This window comes from Uranotaenia lowii, chromosome 3 (genome assembly GCF_029784155.1).
Source record: "Uranotaenia lowii strain MFRU-FL chromosome 3, ASM2978415v1, whole genome shotgun sequence".
Lineage (NCBI taxonomy): Eukaryota > Metazoa > Arthropoda > Insecta > Diptera > Culicidae > Uranotaenia > Uranotaenia lowii.
Window position 1 is genome coordinate 318,677,265 of NC_073693.1, and position 21,473 is coordinate 318,698,737.

At 32.5% G+C, this 21,473-nt stretch overlaps 2 protein-coding genes across 4 annotated transcripts in view; both read left to right on the plus strand.

Moving 5' to 3' along the window:
• The window catches only part of LOC129754335 (sorting nexin-27), a 49,114-nt gene extending 46,016 nt beyond the window's left edge, over window positions 1–3,098 (plus strand). For both annotated transcript variants that reach the window (XM_055750314.1, XM_055750315.1), the window contains exons 4-5: window positions 49–417; window positions 486–3,098. In XM_055750314.1, the coding sequence (XP_055606289.1) occupies window positions 49–417; window positions 486–554 (438 nt within the window). In that variant the 3' untranslated portion in view covers window positions 555–3,098. The remainder of the gene's footprint in view (window positions 1–48; window positions 418–485) is intronic.
• Window positions 3,099–12,213: 9,115 nt separating this feature from the next.
• Window positions 12,214–21,473, plus strand: part of LOC129751871 (myogenesis-regulating glycosidase) — a 60,082-nt gene continuing 50,822 nt past the window's right edge. Inside the window, exon 1 of one of the 2 annotated variants that reach the window (XM_055747623.1) lies at window positions 12,214–12,345. The gene's annotated coding sequence lies outside the window, so the exon portion shown is untranslated. Of the gene's footprint in view, window positions 12,397–21,473 lie in introns of both variants that reach the window. The other variant, XM_055747624.1, reaches the window with a different exon arrangement.

Below are 21,473 nucleotides of genomic sequence, written 5' to 3' on the forward strand. Positions count from 1 at the left end.
GTTGTTTTTGTAAAATTATTTCAACTAATGGATTCCTTCCATTTGCAGGCCATCGATGAGGTGAACCGAGGAAACATCCGGGCCGATGGACGTCTTTACGAATTGAAAGCTCTACAGGACTCAAAGAAGGCGGACGAATATCTGGCACTGGCGCGGACCCTGCCCGGTTACGGGGATATCGTGTTCCCGCACTGTGCCTGCGACAGCCGCAAGGAAGGTCACGTGTTGCCGGCCGTTGGGATGAAAAGTTTTCGATTGCACGCTTGCCGCGAGGACGGGGTGCTGGAATCGCAAACGGTGGAACTGCAGTGGGCCACCATTTCCCGGTGGGAGAGTGACGAGGAATCGATGGCGTTCTGTTTTCAGTACAGCCGATCGGACAAACCACCCCGATGGGTGAAGGTGTTTACGCCCTATGTAAGTTCGCTGTTGATGCGATTTTTGACAGTTGGTTGACAACTTTCCTTCTTTGTGTATCTTTTTAGCACGCTTTTCTAGCCGATTGTTTCGACCGGATAATGGAGGAACGTTCCTGGGACGATACGGGAGAATAATTAGAGCCGAGCGAAGTAACGCTTTCCGATTTGGGTTAATTAGGAAACAAAATATCAGATCTTTGTTTATTTGAGTACAGTCCTAAGAGTAGGAGATATTTTTTTCTTGTAATGATGATACATTAGCAACTGCTACAGATTAGAACAAATACGTGTGCAGGACGCTAATTTTTGTTTAGAAGCATGGTAATATGGTAAAAAAAATAATAGAATCAGTTCCCATACAAAAGAGCTATCTGTAGATTGCATTTACGTTACAGCCAAGCTTATCAACGTAACAACAAATTAATTTTGTTTTCGTTTTGAAGTGTTCAAAATACCTGGCTCTGTGAAAAGTATTGAAGCGATTTCCATTTAACTTTTACATTAATGTTTATTTGTATTGAGGTTGGCTGGACAAATTGTTTGCAATAAAAGAAAAAATCAAGGATAAAATGTAGAACTGAACGATCCATCTTAATCTAGTTACACAAAAGTTTAGAACAATGTCAGCAACTAATACAACAATTTATTCCTTCTTTTCCGTACAACTATTTTAAGGTGAAATATTTACGTCCTACCATGAAGGAAATTGAAATGCATGTGATTTTATCAATCAAAATAGTATCCATATTATGATTTAGATTAGATTTTACAATTCATGTGATTATTAGCTTAAGTTATATCGAATAATTTTATAGGTTCTTTTCAAAACTTTTTTTCCTAACATTCGTTCATTTATCGTACGACGTTCTCGAAGTATCCGTCTTAGGTACTCTTGTCTCGACGTAGCACTTTTAGTATCCCCTTTTTATGGTGTATCCAAAATGTATGACGTCTTTTTTAAAACAGCTTTATTTCTTCTAACCAAACCACGATTTGTTGTAGAATTTAAAGCACTATAAAAATGTGCTGAACTTTCCTAAATGATATTGAGCTATCTGTTGCTATCTACTTAAAAATAGAACCTTTTTTTCAATTACTGTTTTATCCTGGCGTCTTTGACTAAAGTTGGTTGTTTTAAAATTGAAAAAATAACGGTTATAGGATAACAATTACGTTGAATTCCCACCGGGTGGCAGCCGTTGAGCACACTGCTTTTCTAAAGACCAACTTATACACACAGACACTTTACAGTTTGGTAGGATTTTTAATCTGCTGCACTCTCGAACACATTTGAACCTGAGATATAATCACTTTAGCTAGGGAATTGGCTACTGAAAGTTATCCTAGTCGATCGGTCAAGTGTAAACGTTTCTTTACTCTCTTCTACCTATTTAACCCACTGACATTCCAACTCACTCTAATGTAATGTATTCGCTTCTACTTTCACTCTTTCTCGAACTATCAACTTTCTTAGTTAACAGAATCGTAGTTTTGATGTAAAGTCCGTCGTTACAATGACACCATCCTGATCGTACTTGAGTTTTCTGGACTAGATCACAAAAGCCTAATAGAAGGTAAATTGATTTCTTTACCTTATTTAAAAAAGGAACGATCGGTAGAAATATCTCAACATTACGAACTTAAAAAAAAAACAGTCTACGAGGTTTATTTCTCCCCACACAAATAGACAAACAAAATACTTTAACTGCACCGAACGGCGAATCACTCGATAAACTCACAACTATATACGAAATCTTAATGATCTGTAAATAACCGTTTTCCCGGTTGTTGGTGGCTTTAGAAAAAAAATCCTTTTCCAGATATTATCTAATGAAATCCCCTCCAAAATATTAAGAAACAGATTTCAATTAACGAGCTACAATGGAAATAAACCAATGTTATAAACTTTATCAACCTTATTTCACTAGAAGAAACTGAGGAACACAAAAACCAGTTTATTCTACATCCGGTAGAGAAAAACCAATGTTAGTAGAAATGAGAATATTAAAAAATACATTTAACAAACAAAACTAAAACAAAGAATAACAAAATTCAAGTCAGATCCTTGCAAAATTTACTAATATTGTTGAAGAATCTGGTTGAATATTCTATATATATCGAAATAAAAGAGAAAGTAATTTAAGATACATAGATTTAATAACTAATCAAGTAAAACTAAAGCATGGTCGTACAGTTTTCTTCTTTAGAGAATATATCCACCCACACTCGAAAGAAAAGCAAATAAAGGAAATGACTTTTTTGTGAGGAAAATCGTTAAGAATAAAACAGTATAAACAAAACAATTCAATAAAGTTTAATAAAACTGAATGGATCATAGTTAAAGAAACTAACGAAAGAAAAAAATCTTTAAACAACTAAACAATTGCTGGAGTAAAACAGAACACAAGCTAAACAACACCCACTCTCAACAACACATACCTACACAAACTCATAGAGAACGCGAGAAAGCAATGAAAGTACACTATCATCATAATGATCTATTATTCTTATTATTTCCATGGTAAACAAAACAACAAAAACAACAACAATGTTTTGCATCGACGAAGATTGCGCACTGTAAGGCGAGACAGAAGAATGAGAGACAGAGAAAGTCGGAACAAATAAATTATATCGAAGAAGCGTGCCAGGAGTATAACGGCTTCAGTTGAATTTGAACAATTCTTTTGAGTTTGGTTTTTTCTTTGCTTGAATGCCGAAATTCCCTGACGAAGACTTTTTTTTTTTTTTTTCTTTTTCTCGGGATTTTCCCTGACGAAGACGAAAAAATGAACCGGAATATGATATCCAGACTACATAACATTCTAAGCAAAAATATAAAAAATACAAAAACTATCAGTCAAATGAATATTTCTTGGAAAATTCGTCCACAAAACCCAATTAGACCTGTACTGCCCCTCCATGCATATGAGTCCCATGTGTTAAAACTGTAAACTTGCAAACTGATTAAAAACGCTTGAAAAGTTTGAAACTTGTTTTCAGGATAACAATCTTATGCATCGGTTGTTGGTAAAATTTATCAATAATTCAGTTAGTAAACACATAAAAAAATACTTTTGATGAATTTAGCTGATATACGTACTAGGTAGTAGTGATGGAAAAATAACAATAAAATACACATGTGACTCATATGCGTAAATTATTAATCTCGAACAGAATTTTCTACGCAAATGGGCCCCATGTATAATAGTTATCAGCGCTGATTTGCTATATGACATGAACTTTTTTAAACATATTTTTACATTTATTTATCTGATTATAGGAGTAAGTTTTCGATAGGTCCTGATTACTTTGATGACATCATATTTTCAGAAATGGAATTTTTGATGAAATTTTGATGATACTGTTCAATATTTAAACTTTCCAAAATTTTGGTTGGTCCAGTCGTGATTTCTCAAAACCAGTTTATGAATTCTGCAATAAGGCTTAGAATGAAAAATATAACTAAAATAGTCAGATGCCAGATCGAGGTTGTTAATAGCAGCTATCAAATGGCAAATAAGAATAAAAGCTTCAGATTCAAATTCTGAATCATATTTTTTATTTTAGTTTAAAATTAAGATCTTAGATTTGGATTTCAATATTTTTTTTTGTTTATTTATAACACTTTACCACCTTGTGGCCTTCGTTTCAAGTTCAATGAAAATGATAAACAAATTAACGACAAAAAAACTTAAATTTAAGTTTAGAAAATCGGATCATCGAACAATGAAATACAGACCTCGCTCGATTTTGGCAACACGCCCGAACAATTTGTGTTGCCAAAATCGAACGGTTTTTTTTTTGTCAAATTTGCTATTTTTGTCGTACTCCATTATTTTTTAGTTTTTTTTTGGTCATTTTTAGTCTTTTGTTTTTATTCGTTTTTTAATTTTATGAAATTTTCATCATTTATGTCATTTTTGAAAGCTTTTTGAATACTACGGCAGCAAATGCTCATCGTGCCCCGATCAATGGTGCTCTGTTCGCCCCGAGTCAACAAGTTGAAGTTAAATCGCGTTATAAAATTGATAATAATAAAAAATCAAAAATTTAATGATGATGAAAACAGAGAAACAATGTGTACGTCATATTGCAGTGCGTACATTATTATTTGAATCAAGGTCGTTTAACGATCATAGAAGCTTATTTTCCGGTGCTCAAAAATTATAATATTCTCTTAACTTGAGAGACTAGTTGGTTTAAAAAAAAAAATTTCTGCAAACATGACAAGATGATTTCTTTTTTGCTGAAGAACTAATAATATAGGGGAACTACAAAATTGTTTCTCATGAAAATTTTGTGAAGAATACGTATTTTCCTTAGAAAAGAGGGATGTCCAGTCCGCCCCGGGTGCTCGTTATGCCCTTATCTCCCTATATAGTCGAAAGGATAGAAGGAAACACATCTTACCTCTGTCGGCCACATATGGTATTCGAACCCAAAAGTTTTCTTGCCGATACCGGGATTCGAATCCAGTACGGCAGGCACCAGACTCCCCAGCAAACATTTTTGCAGGTATATTTCTCAACAAGCTTTGCTATACGTTTCATATAGGTACATTATAAAATCATCTTAATAACTCGAAAAACAGCATTTATGTACAAAAGTGGAGACAATATACATACATATTTTTAACTTCTGGCTTAAGCGATTAGTGTTGTAAAAATTGAACGATATACAACACCTTATACCGTACATTCTGACAGTATGCGAGAGAGCGGAAGTTTTGCTCTCAAAGTATGCAAACCGTTGCCAGCGACAATATTTGCTGCTTCTCTCAATGGACAGTTTATCCAAATGTATGTATGTTGTTCGTCGGACTTTTGTCATACCCGAGTCGGTAGACTTTAACTAACCATTTTTACGACCATTTACTTGTTTTGGTAGGAATTGCGATTCGCATTGACATTGTTAACGAGTTGAGCTAACATTTCTATGCGATGTTATGTTTGCTGGGTCGTGCCAGCCTATCCACTAAGCCAAATCACAAAAAAAAAAAAAATCGGCGCTTGAACTATTGAAGTTTGTTTAGGATATTAATTTGTTATGCATTAATATCCTAAACAAACTCCTAGTCCTCCTAGTTTCGAGCTAACACGATTTCAAGTTGCATTTTTTGGCAATTTTCTTGAAGTATTTCGTGAAGGGTTTCGTGAAGCTTCGATGTGGTCTAGCGGATAGGCTGGCGCGAGTCTGGTTTTGGTATGCCGGGCGTACTGGGTTCGATTCCCGGTATCGGCAAGAATACTTTTGGGTTCGAATCCTATCAGTGGCTGACAGGTGTGTTTCCTCATATAACTGACTATAGGGGAGAGGCGGGCTATATGCGCATATTAAGGAAAGCACTCATTTTCTCCTAGATTTCAATAGAAAGCAGCCTGAAAACTATATACACATGAGCGGACATCTGTTTTATATACGTTAGAGCAGTTTTTCTGTTAAAATCTCTTACAGTTTTTGTGAAAATAATTTTATAATAAAAGAAGTCAAAATAGCCGATTTCCGAAACTGGCGGGCTAAATGCGCATATTTATGTTTTAAGCTATATTTCATTAACATTTGCAATATTTTGATATTATTTAATTGAAAATGGTAGAAACGAATGTTAAGCATACGTCAAGGCTGAAATTTTGGTGATTTTTTTTACATCACTAGTTTTTTTTGCATTCAACATAGTTAGGTATACCATATGGCCATATTTCATGGTAAGATTTTGTTCATATCGTATTTTTATCGGATCAGTATGAAGTTCTTCTTTTTTCGCTGTAAGATCGTGATTTGAGCGTAGATTAAATGTTTAAATTATAAAAAGTAGAAAATCTTAGTAGACTTATCTTATCTTATCTTTTTTTCTTGATATAGGCATTTAACCTGCCTCGATATGGGCATTCAGAACCTGTCTATTATTCCAATAACTTATCATTTACAACTTTGCCAAAAGCTTCAATTTGTTGAATTTCCGATTTCCAGATGAATAAGAAAGAAAAACCATTAATATTTTTGTTCACAGAATCTGTACGCACGATAATTAAAGTTCAATATATTACAACAAAACTGACAAAAATCTTGTTTGAATTTTTTAATTTTTTTGGCTTTATATAACCATCAAATTTCTTCATGCCATGTTTCAATAGCATATTACCCTCAAACTGCACTGATTAGATACGTTGAATCTCCAGCCATATCGTCAATCGGCTGTATGCGCATATTACCCAACATGCGCATTTAGGAACACTTCCCCCTACATATAATAAGAATGTTCAATCAGTTGTCAGCTGGCCGGGTATTTTTTATTAGTTGTTAACCCAGGTGGTAAATCCATTTTACGGATTGCATTCCAAGGCGCGGCGAGCCACCGCGTCCCCCCAGTTTGCTACTCTGGGTCCATGGGTGCAATTGAACGACTCATGATACAATCCTAAGGAACACTGCACCCCCTACACCACAAAGTCCACCTGGGGCCACTGACTTTTGTTCCCACCTCGAACTGTTTGACACACTATACTTCCGAATCCTCTGTCAGCAATACCTCATTCTAACACAACTTGAAGCGCAACCCCTCCTCTGACGAGTAAGGATCGGCATCTTATCGTGTTAAAAGAGGTCCCCATTTAGCGCAACTACTAACTTTGTGGATCTAGTCCAGGAAGTCCAGAAACACAAAGCGCGTTGTCGACGACACTTTCTCTTTTCGAACACGCGGGTCAGGAGGTAAGTCTCCTAAGCCACGTGTAGGACTCAGACTCTGCAATTTTCAAGTCGGGTGCTTTACTCCCCGAAGCGCAAATCGAGCTGTAGAACGCCCTCATCAGGTCGCAGTCGCGGTTCGGGCGCAACAATTCCCGAAATGCGTGTCGAACCCTGATACCTCCGGCATAAAACTGTGCCTCACTAACACTTACGTGTAAAACACGTCTCTAAGTGATCGGCCCACCCTTGGCCATTTTACGCATCTACTCGTTTTTCGAGGCGGGTCTTTACCCACCGAAACGCAAAACGAGTTGGCGATCGCTCTCCCTCCGGTCACGTCCGCATTTCAGGGCCATGACCCCCCGAACGCGTGTTTGACCCTCACCCTCACACTCTATGTACCCAGGTGCACCACTTCTTCCGCGCGAGTTTGGCAGACCCGTCGACGACCTCTAGTGGGTTTAGTGGTAGCAGCTGGTCAGGTATATACACGGATGCCGGAATACCTGTTAGTAAACTAGCCCACCTGATTGATTCGTTCATCCAAATATATACACCTACATCAACACAATACATTCATCCATAACAGTTCATACGAAGCCATGGAGTCCGGGCGTTGCGTTGAAGATTTGTCGAACCTAATCAATCTAAGAATGCATGTGAGCACATACTTAGGCAGAAACTGCGGTGAATCCGTGCACCAATGGTGGATAACCAACATACATACATACATACATTTTCTTGAAGTATGGGGTTTCGACAGAGTTCAAGAAGACACGTCTTGGAAGAATGAAGTTGTATGCAAATACTATGATTGAAAAAACTTAAGAGTTAATGACATTGGAGTATCTCGATTGATGTGATTAGTTTCACCTGAGATCGGCCTACTCAAACACTCCCCCTCGATGTAGCCGAAAGGGGTTTCGTCAATAGATCTGCTACCATGTCTTCAGTCGGCAATATACGGCTTAAGGTTTCGAGCGAAGCGATATTTTGTGGAGATGTGCTTCGTCCGATTGCTGCACTTTTCGGTATCCAGCATATTGAAACAACTCTGGTTTTCCTCGTTGGTTGTAACATCTTCATTCTCATCCATGTCGGCCAACAAGCGGGTCAGCCAGATTGCTGTTCCCTTCAGGTAGCGGATTACCCTTTTGACCACGTTCCAATCTCCTTGCGTTGGGCAGCTGGTATGGCGACTCAGAATGGACACCGATGCTGATATGTCTGGTCGGGTGTTGACTGAAAGGTAGATAAGTTGACCAATTACCTTCTGGTACGCCTGATTATCGGACTACGGCGCCTCCTTCCTTTTCTGCTTGATTTATCCCGGTTCCAACGGAATTTTGGAGTCCTTGGCATTTTCCATACCCGTTTCTCGAATGATTTGATCGATGTACTGCTTCAATTCCGAGATAGTAGTGGATGTCTCCAAGCTCACATAGTTCGAATTGCTTCTTAAAAATCAAAAATTAAAAATTTCGCAAAGCTCAATTTCTTTGCTAGCTACTACCGAATCGACAACGTACACTAGCACGTAACAGGCTTTTCCGTCCTTCACCTTCCGATAGAGATATGGATCCGCTTTGCAGCGCTGGAAACCCTGCTTGCAAAGCGCGGAATGCAGCTTGGAATTCCATGCCCTGGCAGCCTGTTTCAGACCGTAGAGGCTCTTCCTTAATCTACACACCTTGTGTTCTACTCCTTCTGCGATGAAACTGGGTGGTTGTCGCATGTATCTCCTCCTCAAGATCGCTGTGGAGAAATGTGGTCTTGATATCGTACTGTTTAATCACCATTTTCCACTTAGCAGCAACGGCCAACAACGTGCAGAAGGTAGTTTGGTGCACGACCGGAGCGAATATTTCGTCGTAGTCGCATCCAAACTTTTGTGTGAACTGTGAATCCTTGGACTACCAAGCGGGCTTTGTAGCAAATGATGTCTTCATTCGTCCCGTTTCGTCTTGTACGTCCACTTGCAGCCAATGACCTTTCGACTTTTCGGTGGATCGACCAATTCCCAGGTTCCGTTTTTCATCAGCGTGTCGTACTTCTCCTGCATTGCAGCCGACCAATGATCGCCGTCATCACCGCCAAGGGCCTGCTTAGACTCGGACGCCTTAGCATTACAATCAGTTTGCTTGTGGCGACCAGATCTACTTGACTCGTGCGATGAAGCTGAAATATCACGAGCAATCATGAGCACCTTTGAAACCAATCAAATAGTCAAGCAACTTGCCTGGAACTGCGTGTATCCGTCCGCTGCGTCTCACACCTGTTATCCGGATGGATTTGAAGAGCTTAGTTGGAATAGTCACGTCACGTAAAGGATGTAGTTGTCGGTCTTCTTCATCTGATTCGTCATCGCTAAGGATGTCTTCCATCGATTTGGAACGCTCGGATTCCAGAGCGTTTCGTGAAGTAGTCGGAACCATCGTCACAGGAGTAACTGGAACGTTTCGTGCAGGATGCTAGACCACCGGTTCTTCAAAGTCCAGCTGTATGTACAATGTACACTGGTTGAGGATGTTGAACCCTGATGATACTCGATGCCGATTGTGACTTTGCTCTTCCTTCATCCAGAAACATAACATCCCGGACCTTCATCATAGAGCGTGTCTTGATGTTGTACACTCTATACGCCTTGGAGTCTTCCTCATAGCCAACAAGGATGCACTCTTCAATCGAAGGTTCCACCATCGGCCTGCAAACGCCTGAATGAACCACATCGAGCCCTCGTTCATTCATGAACCGTCTTTGGTGAAAGGTAAACGGGTTTGTTTTCCAAGAGGACAAATCTTACACGCATCACCATCATCATCTTGAAATTGGACTCCTGATGGCAGGCCATTTCGCAGTTGCTTCAGACTTCTTATGTGTAGGTGACCCATTCTACTGTCCCAAATCGATTGAGTTCCACCGGACGAGCAATCCAAAAATTGATGGGATTCTGATCATAAAATTTAAATATTCCATTCATCTTTGTTCCCCTCCGTCGGAATTGACAACAGCGCACCCGATATTTTCGTAGATGACCTTGTTCCCGTTCTCAACAATTTGGCTCACGTACAGTAAGTTTTTCGAGAGACCCGGAGTGAACTGGACATTTCGAATTTTGATTTCTCCTTGGTTGACTCGTGAATTCAGCTTCGTATCTACGATGGACACAACATCGCTTCTTGATTGGCAGCAACCACTGTGCCACTGCCTCGGCGGCGATTCTCGAGCAGTTTTTCGTCGTTGGTTAAATGGGATGTGGCCCCTGAATCGAAGAACCACTCACCATTTCGAGCTTGATCCACCGTCGACAGCACAGTGCAAAACGCGTTGTTTTTTCTGACTTTTTTCCGGTTACTCTTCGCACAATTCCTGGCAATGTGTCCGACCTTCGAACTCTTTTGGCATTTCGGACCCTTCGGCTCTTCGTTGTGGTTCAATGTGACTTCTCGGCTCGATTTACGAATTGTGTTGGACCTTCCGGTAGTTCTTGGTAACGTGTGCAGAACCTACCACCGGATCGTCGCATTCTTGAAGCAGCTTGGTTTTGATGAGATCGCCTTTGATCTCGATGCCGGAATTTGAAATCGCCATTACCAAAGCCAGGAAAGCGCTCGGACCATCACCGCCGCTAGAACTTCCAACTGCAGAAAACATCTTCGGTTCTTCAAATCTTCCTGACTGGGCCCATAACCTCTAACCGTTTCGACAGAGTTCAAGAAGACACGTCTTGGAAGATTGAAGTTGTTTTTTTTTGCAAATGATTGAAAAAACTTAAGAGCTAATGACATTGGAGTATCTCGATTGCTGTGGTTTGTTTCTTCTGAGATCGGCCCAACAAATTTACCATATATTTTTTTTCGAAAATCGCATCCTTCTTTCGAACGTTAAAGCACTGACCACGTAAAAGTATGTGAGTGAAATTTAAACAATCTAAGTAAATCATCTAAAGTATATTTAGGGCGTCCCATTATGTCTAAGCACGATTTTGATTCAACCCTGCTTATTCCGGATGTTTTTTTAACTGCTGATTTCTGTTGTGCGTGGTTGTTTGCAGTTTAACTTACAATTTTATGTATAGTAAGCTCCATTTTTCATAATCTTCCTGAAAATGAGAAGCTATTTCCCGAAAAAGCACAAAACTATCGTGCACAAATGATGTAGGTACTTTTTCTATCATTTCGTTGAACGAGTTGACGAAATGAAGGAAGTACGCATTGGGGCAATCCCAAATTTGATTCGGAAGTTTAAAGAGGAAAGCACCTTCGTGCACAAAAAAAAATCTGGGCGAAAACCGGGTCCGGTGGACAAAACTTTGGACCGGAAAGTCATGCATGCTTTCGCAGTGAGAAAACTGCCTCAGTTCAGGATGTGGTCAAAAACGTAGCTCGCCTCTCAGCTCTGTCCGTCGTACCAAGGGAAGATTGGGTCTAAAGACACAGGGCTACGGTTGAATAGAATCTACCTTTTTTGATTCACTGTAAAAGAAGACTTTAGAGAACATAAAAGTGAAAAAAAAATTTCTCCTAAACATTACAATCAGTTCGTTTTAAATTGTGCTTATACATAATGGGACACCCTATATGAGCCGTTTCAAATAAAGAATTTACAAAAAAAAAGTTTACCTGGTTCCAAATTTGTGCTGCTATTTTTAATTAAAGCCTGATAAGTCTGTTGACATTCAATAAATCATACTCGAATGATCAAACCACAAGCTCGCCACAATCTCAGTGCGTTCCTGGGGCAGCCAGAGACACTTGAGGTAAGAAGTAAGTTGAATCAGTAACTCTTGGCTCTATGATGCGATCTTATCGACGATATGGAAAGCGTCACAGTAGTACAGAGCGTCTTGAAGAGGTGCGGGCGGTGGGTGGCCCAGGTGCGATATTGACAGATATTGTTCTCAAGGAGCTGCTGCCTGTACTCAGAATTGATGAAGCGCTTTGCTGAATTTGCGCCCATCTAATCTATATGTAATTGAATCGCTATATCAGCAGCAGGTCGGCTTCGATGTAGCACCTCAATACGTACCGACCTGTAGATAGCTAGCTAAGTACACGTACAGCCGGATTTTTTTTGCTGCTAGCTGTCCCTATCGTAGTTGCAATGGATGTGGTGACTTTGCGGTGGCTCCACTCACTGGATAGACCACCAAGGAATCTGCACAAACTTTGTAGCTCGATCAGTCGTAAAACGCGAACGGACCGGGAAATATCACACGAGAATCGATTACCGAAAGGTGGGTTCTTCCCCAGAACGGAAAGGAAGCGGAAGTTCTAAGTTGATTAAGGTTGCTGCAATAATTCCTTACATTTAGATATGAGGTTCCAAGTTTTTACGGAAAAGAAACTAGAGTTTTGTGGTTGATTAATTTTTTTTTAAGAAACGGGAATAATGTTTTACTTTTGTTCATCCAATATACAAATTTGATAAAGGTGGAAATAATGTGGTGTTAACGGAATTGAAATACTAAAATCTGAAAATGCTTCATGAATCCAATAAAAAAATGGTTAAATCATCTGAAATCCAATGTGCAAAGTGTATTGGAGGATCTAAAAAAATTGTAAAAATGTCAAAATATGACCAGTGCAGTGTCTTCTAGTTTGAGATCCTTGAAAGTTAAAAAGCAACAAATTTGGTGAATCTCAAATGTGTGTGCAAGTGTGTGGAGGGTTGTATTTGCAGTCACTTTATATATTTTACTAGTGTCAAAATGGGGTTTGTGATTTACGAGTGTCAAAATCTATTGTGACTTGAGACGGATAGAATTCCTACCTTGAACAAAGAAAAAGACTAAGTATCAAATAAAAAAATTACATTTTATCTCTTTTACCGAAAAAAAATATGAAAGAAAATGAGTATCAGAAATGAATTAAAATAGAATAGGCTTTTTGAAAAAATGAAAGACTTGATTTTTGTGTTTGAGCTTAAGAATTTGCAACCACAACAACATAAATTTTAGATCTGAGGATCAGGTGTTTTCATAATGCTTTTTAAATTTTACCTCGAGTACCGTGAATTCATCCAGACATTCCCTAGGAAAAGTTTCTAATATTGAATAGCTTAACTTTAAAGTCCTTAGTATGTGTTCCTTTGCCACGAATTATCGTTTTAGATGATTCCTTCGCAAATGGCAATTAAAAATGGGAAGTTTTAATCTAAGCTTATGATATTGTTTTTGGCATCACTTTTTCTTAACCTTTCGATTTTCCATTCTAAATTATGAGTCACTGCGGATTTGCGGTGGACACTGTATCTCAGCACAGAATCATCTGAAGTCAAAAAATCAGAGCAAAATATTTTTAATATATGTTTTTCTGGACCCCAACGTTTTTATTTAACTTAAAAAATTTTTTATGAAATTTTTGTGGCTGTTTGAAGTAAAAACTACGATTTTTCACTTAAAAATCCGCCATTTTTCACCTGTAAAATCTCCCCAAAATAAAAAAAATCAAAAAAGAAAAACGTTGGGGTCTGGTATTTTATATATAGAAAATATGATCCAAATTTGAAAAGAATCGGATAAGTAGTTTTCAAATGACGATGTCCACGGACTTTAAAAATGTGCTTTCGAGAAAAACGCGTTTGAAGTTTCTGCTCTTGTTTTTTTGCAGTATTAGATAGGAGGAGATAAAGGCCTATAATTTCTACAGTTTTGCTTCAATTGACTTGAAAATTTGACACAACATTCTTGAAATGTTTTACAATAAGAAAATAAAAAAATAAAAAAATCGATTTTTTGAAAATGTTAGACCCTACCCCCCCCCCCCCCCCCCCCCTTAAGAATGCTAACTAAGAATAATATTTTCTTTTGGATTGATGTATTCTGAGTATTGGATGCTCTTATATTGTCAATGATGATTTTACAAAACTGCGGAAGATTTTTTATGAATTGGGTTCTGATGTCAACAATATTTTTTTAAATTTCAAATGAAACATTGCTGCTCAAAAATTTACTGCTCTTCCAAGCAAGAATGTCCCATATAACTTCTGAGTTATTTTATTTTTTTTCTGGCAACTGCTTATTTTGGTGTTAACTTTCGAATACAACACAAACAAGAATACTTTGTTTTTAACTTATGTATACGAAATTTTCATCTAGGTGGATGTCTCTATGTTGATGTTTCTTAGCAAGAATATCCCACTTAGGAAAACTCTTCAAAAACCACTCGACTTACACAGATCTCCTCATATATCGCCTAAGTGGAAAATTGTACTGTAATTTTGAACGTCAAATTTAATGTTTTAAGAATGTTTTGTTTCTTTTTCTCGGGATTCTCATCCCGAAGGATGGTTCATAATGTTTTACGAATGATGGTCACAGATGTGAACAAAGCCGGAGGGTCACTTCAGTGACAACTTTTGGTTCACTTACGGTTCAGAATAATTCAGATTAATTCAGATAATTTTGTATTCTTTTTGGTTCCACATAATGAGCATATTTTCGGATATAGTTTTTGTCCTATGTTATGCAAGCTCCAGAATGTTTTATGTGTGTAGATCAGCTCGATGATTCAGGCTAACATGATTATTGCAATGTTTCCGGTATTCGCAGGAATGAACAATTAATCATTGCATAATTTTTTCGCGTTTTCTCGCTAGCTAGTTTTTCCCCATTAGGCATTCCCCCTTGAAAATCTTGAAGGGCAGTTTAGGACTACAAATTGAATATTGGATTTGGAATGTTTCAAAAAATTTACAAAATACTGAGTTTAATTTTTTGTTGGTCAATCTTTGAGCAAAATAGTATAATTGTAAAAGTTTAGGACAAACCCGAGAATTTTTTTATTTTCAAGCAAATTACGAGTAAATTTAATTACAACTAAAATTGAGGAAAAATAATTCAGTTTACCTAAATATTTTATGGAATACTGTAACTTAATTGAACAAATCTAAAATCCTTTTCAGAATCTACATATAATTTAAATTTTAGACTCTTGAGTGATGATAAATCTTTCCTATGTATCTTCATGTGCAAACAAACCAAAATTTAAAAAAAGTTAGAGATTTTAGATGAAGGCTCATAAGCGTATAGCACTGAAACATTTAATTTTGTATCAAAGAATAATTTCATAACTTACTTTTTTTAGAATGAAAATGTTTAAATAGTTTTTTTTTAAATAACCAATTTAAGAATGTTAAATTTTTTTTAAAATGGTTCCCGCATACAATATTCCTGATTTTTTCCTCACACGTATCCAGGCCGGAGATTTTTATTTGAAAACTCTGACAAAAGCCGCGCAATCGACTTCAAATTTTCCAGCTTAGGAATATTTTAGTAAATTTGAACAAAATCACTCATTATTCGAAAAAAAAAAATCAAGAGAAAGATGAAAGCGAATCACTTGAAATTTAGAAATTTCTCCAGTCTTCAAATTGTATCCAAAGCTTCATAAATTTGGCTGATGATTATTTTGATGAAAATAGTTCTAAAAAAATCCATTTTGGCCGAAAAAACCAAAACTTTCCATAGCTCAATTCGAGTATTTTGTTATTTTTGCTTATGTGGGGTACCTCATTAGGTCTAAGGGGCAGTTTACTAATTACGTAAGCACGATTTTGGAAATTTTCAACCCTCCCTCCCCCCGTGATAAGACAAAGTAAGATTTTTCAAAACCCCCCCTCCCCGCCTAGTAAAATCTTACGTTTTATATTATCTGAGAAATCGATACGTTTTTTTCAAGAAAAGCTTGAAAATATAAAAAAAAGTGACATACATGCTTCAAAGCAAAGCACTTTTTAACTAAAACTAAAAAACTGTATTTGAAAAGCACAACCTATACTAAACAACAGATGAAATGTCATAAACAATCGAATAAAACATTATTCAATACGTAGCATGTTTGGGGTAACAATAATTTTCAATAAATTTCCACAATCGAATAAACAATATAAAATCTAAATTCCTATTTAAAAAGAGAGATCAGGTTAGCACAAGGTACCATAAAAAATTGTTATAGTTTTTGCCTGAAAATCATAAAAATCTTTAAAAAAAAATATCATTCTATACTAATAGAATTGGGGCAAACATATTTAACGACAATCACGTTGTCAACTATCCTAAAAGCTCAGACTCATTCGGCGGTAAGCGATCAAGTTTTAGGATTTTTTTGGTAAATCGTTTTTTAATAATGTGATTTTTGTTTTTGATGGCATGTTTGTTTGAATTGGTTCTCTATAAGTTTTATAGAACCTGCATTTTTTTAATAAATTCAAAGATAAATAACATAATATCCAAATTAATCAACAAATAGGTAGTGAGTAAAAAAAACATGAGTAATATGGTTTCGTATGGCTGTGGCTGTAATAAATTTTTAATGTAACATTTCTTACGCAAGATTTTTGGAAATCCCCCCTCCCCCCCTTGTAAGAGATCGTAAGCAAATGTGAAACTCCCCCACCGCCCCTATGTGCTTACGTCATTAGTGAACAGCCCCTAAGCACGATTTTGATACAACTCTACTCATTCCGGATGACTTTTAAACAACTGATTTCTGCCAAATTATCCTCAAGCGAGACGCGGTACCGATTGAAACTTTTTCGGCCTAAACCAAATCGTAGAAAACATGGGAAGCCTGCAGATTCTATCGAAAACGTTGCCAAAACTGAAAAAAATGGTCAAAAGCATCGCTAATCAGTCTGTGCTGAAGCTAATGAGCCTTCAATCAAAAATTCGATAACTGGCCTACGAGTGACTGAAATCTATTTTTTTTTATTGATTCACTGTAAAAGAAGACTCAAAAAATGGATTTGCTGCTTAATTGTTTTATACTGAATTTGAGCCCATGAAACTTTTAAATTTCAAGGCACGAATCATAATAAGTAGCTCATTTCTCAAAAATGATATTTTATATTTGGGATTGAAGTTAAATCCAATTATTCTGAAAGGACAAATGAGATTTCTCAATTTTTTCATTGATTTCATCTTCGAAATCTGCAGAGAATTTTTAATATTATACACTTTTTTCAAACTTTAATGCCAAAAAAAAATTCGGTTGCTTTGCAAAAAAATATTTTTAATATTTTATATTTTATATTTTATATTTTATATTTTATATTTTATATTTTATATTTTATATTTTATATTTTATATTTTATATTTTATATTTTATATTTTATATTTTATATTTTATATTTTATATTTTATATTTTATATTTTATATTTTATATTTTATATTTTATATTTTATATTTTATATTTTATATTTTATATTTTATATTTTATATTTTATATTTTATATTTTATATTTTATATTTTATATTTTATATTTTATATTTTATATTTTATATTTTATATTTTATATTTTATATTTTATATTTTATATTTTATATTTTATATTTTATATTTTATATTTTATATTTTATATTTTATATTTTATATTTTATATTTTATATTTTATATTTTATATTTTATATTTTATATTTTATATTTTATATTTTATATTTTATATTTTATATTTTATATTTTATATTTTATATTTTATATTTTATATTTTATATTTTATATTTTATATTTTATATTTTATATTTTATATTTTATATTTTATATTTTATATTTTATATTTTATATTTTATATTTTATATTTTATATTTTATATTTTATATTTTATATTTTATATTTTATATTTTATATTTTATATTTTATATTTTATATTTTATATTTTATATTTTATATTTTATATTTTATATTTTATATTTTATATTTTATATTTTATATTTTATATTTTATATTTTATATTTTATATTTTATATTTTATATTTTATATTTTATATTTTATATTTTATATTTTATATTTTATATTTTATATTTTATATTTTATATTTTATATTTTATATTTTATATTTTATATTTTATATTTTATATTTTATATTTTATATTTTATATTTTATATTTTATATTTTATATTTTATATTTTATATTTTATATTTTATATTTTATATTTTATATTTTATATTTTATATTTTATATTTTATATTTTATATTTTATATTTTATATTTTATATTTTATATTTTATATTTTATATTTTATATTTTATATTTTATATTTTATATTTTATATTTTATATTTTATATTTTATATTTTATATTTTATATTTTATATTTTATATTTTATATTTTATATTTTATATTTTATATTTTATATTTTATATTTTATATTTTATATTTTATATTTTATATTTTATATTTTATATTTTATATTTTATATTTTATATTTTATATTTTATATTTTATATTTTATATTTTATATTTTATATTTTATATTTTATATTTTATATTTTATATTTTATATTTTATATTTTATATTTTATATTTTATATTTTATATTTTATATTTTATATTTTATATTTTATATTTTATATTTTATATTTTATATTTTATATTTTATATTTTATATTTTATATTTTATATTTTATATTTTATATTTTATATTTTATATTTTATATTTTATATTTTATATTTTATATTTTATATTTTATATTTTATATTTTATATTTTATATTTTATATTTTATATTTTATATTTTATATTTTATATTTTATATTTTATATTTTATATTTTATATTTTATATTTTATATTTTATATTTTATATTTTATATTTTATATTTTATATTTTATATTTTATATTTTATATTTTATATTTTATATTTTATATTTTATATTTTATATTTTATATTTTATATTTTATATTTTATATTTTATATTTTATATTTTATATTTTATATTTTATATTTTATATTTTATATTTTATATTTTATATTTTATATTTTATATTTTATATTTTATATTTTATATTTTATATTTTATATTTTATATTTTATATTTTATATTTTATATTTTATATTTTATATTTTATATTTTATATTTTATATTTTATATTTTATATTTTATATTTTATATTTTATATTTTATATTTTATATTTTATATTTTATATTTTATATTTTATATTTTATATTTTATATTTTATATTTTATATTTTATATTTTATATTTTATATTTTATATTTTATATTTTATATTTTATATTTTATATTTTATATTTTATATTTTATATTTTATATTTTATATTTTATATTTTATATTTTATATTTTATATTTTATATTTTATATTTTATATTTTATATTTTATATTTTATATTTTATATTTTATATTTTATATTTTATATTTTATATTTTATATTTTATATTTTATATTTTATATTTTATATTTTATATTTTATATTTTATATTTTATATTTTATATTTTATATTTTATATTTTATATTTTATATTTTATATTTTATATTTTATATTTTATATTTTATATTTTATATTTTATATTTTATATTTTATATTTTATATTTTATATTTTATATTTTATATTTTATATTTTATATTTTATATTTTATATTTTATATTTTATATTTTATATTTTATATTTTATATTTTATATTTTATATTTTATATTTTATATTTTATATTTTATATTTTATATTTTATATTTTATTTTATTTTAATTTAAAATGGTAAAAATATCTAAAAATTGGGGTTTCCTAAAAAAATGTCACCGATCGTTGCTTCCTCCTGTTTAAGTTTTTTAAGCCAGACGTCATGAGATCGAGTCTCGGTCACGGCATTCATAGTACTCTTTATATAGGCTGATGGTGTTAGCATTATCAAGATGCTAGCCAATATTTTCTTGAAATATGTACGCTATAGTCTTAAGTAGAGTTTAGGTTTCTTCGAAGAAACATGAAGCTTCACTGAGATCCTATAAGTGTGTGCTCATTAAGAACATAGGAAATGGCAACTTCTCCTGTCATATTTTTTTTTAAATAAATAATTTTGTCTAAGTTTGGGTAATTTTTACGAGTTTTTATCGTGAATCGTTAATCAAAATTTTAGGTTCCAAAAATTGAAAAATCAAGCATGTTATCGTTAATGCTTTATTTTGTGTTCAGTTTGTTTCAATTTCAATTCTGAAAATAAACTGAAATATTATAAAGGAAACAAGAATTTGGTATGTTATGATTATGCTTCTAAATAAAATTCTCTAAATAAAATTCTACCAGCTCATTTTCACCATCTTTCATTTCTTTTATCTTTCTATCCGTATATTAAATTTCAAATTCTTATAATGGAAATCACTTTTCACCGGTAAAGGCGCAAAATTGAGTAAAAATTTTAAAGGACTTTCTCAATTTTTAAGTTTAGTTTGAATTGAAAATTTACAATAAATAAAAAATAATTTCATTCTTTCAAGAAGTGAGCCAAACACAGTTTTTCTGTAAAATTTATATTAAGCTCACATATCATGTACGGTACGTTTTTTCATTCATGACAAAATCTTTAAAATTTATATTTTTTCCTATTCATCCTCATAATGAATTCATTTCCAACATATACATTAGACTGCCTCAAATTTGTATGGGAAATTTAAAACCTGTAAAATGTCATACGCTGCAGGCTAAAATTGATCCTGGGCCTAGTACAAGATCTCATGCCAAATTAGGGCCAGATCGGACCACGGGAAGGGGTCGCTCAACGAGCCTGAAGTTTGTATGGGATTTTGAGACATTTTGTTCGAGAGGAACATGAAAAACCAGTTTTTCGTCAATAACTTTTGTCTCCTCCGACCGATTTCTTTCAAAAACGGGTTTTCTTAAAGCCCAAATTATTATAAATATTTCATCCGAAGGTTTCATTTCAATTAAAGTTAAGATAAAAAAGTTGTTAAGCTTCAAAAATTGGCTAACTTTTTTAAGGGTGATATTCATCACTGTTTAAATGAGGCGACTAAATGTCCGACCAGGACAATCAATGTGAAATACATGCCGTTTCTTCAAATAATGACCGATTTTAACCATTGTTGTTGCCCTCGATTGTAATTTTTGATGTTTTTCTAATATTTGAGTTAGGATGATATTCACTTGATAGTTCGGAAAGAAGTAAGGGCAGAAAAATGCTTGACAATTTAAAAGAACAATTGCATAACCACAGGGGCTTAAGAACTTGACTGGACGATTTGTGATGCCAATAAAAAGATTCACCCTCATTCCCTATCAAAAGAAAGCTACAGCTAAAAACACTAAAAACGTGAGAAAAATGTAAAAGGACCTCTTTTCGAAAAAATATAATTTTATTGGCATCATAAAGCGTTGGTCCATGTGTTTTTCGATCTAAAAAAATTGTTGGCGGTTGAGTCGCCCAAAGGTGGAAATATATACAATAGACTGCCACAAATTTGTATGGGAAATTCAAAACCTGTGAAATCTTATGCGCTGCAGGCTAAAATTGATTCTAGTCCTAGTACAAGATCTCATGCCAATTTGGGCCAGATCGGAGCACGGAAAGGGATCGCTCAACGAGCCTGAAGTTTGTATGGGATT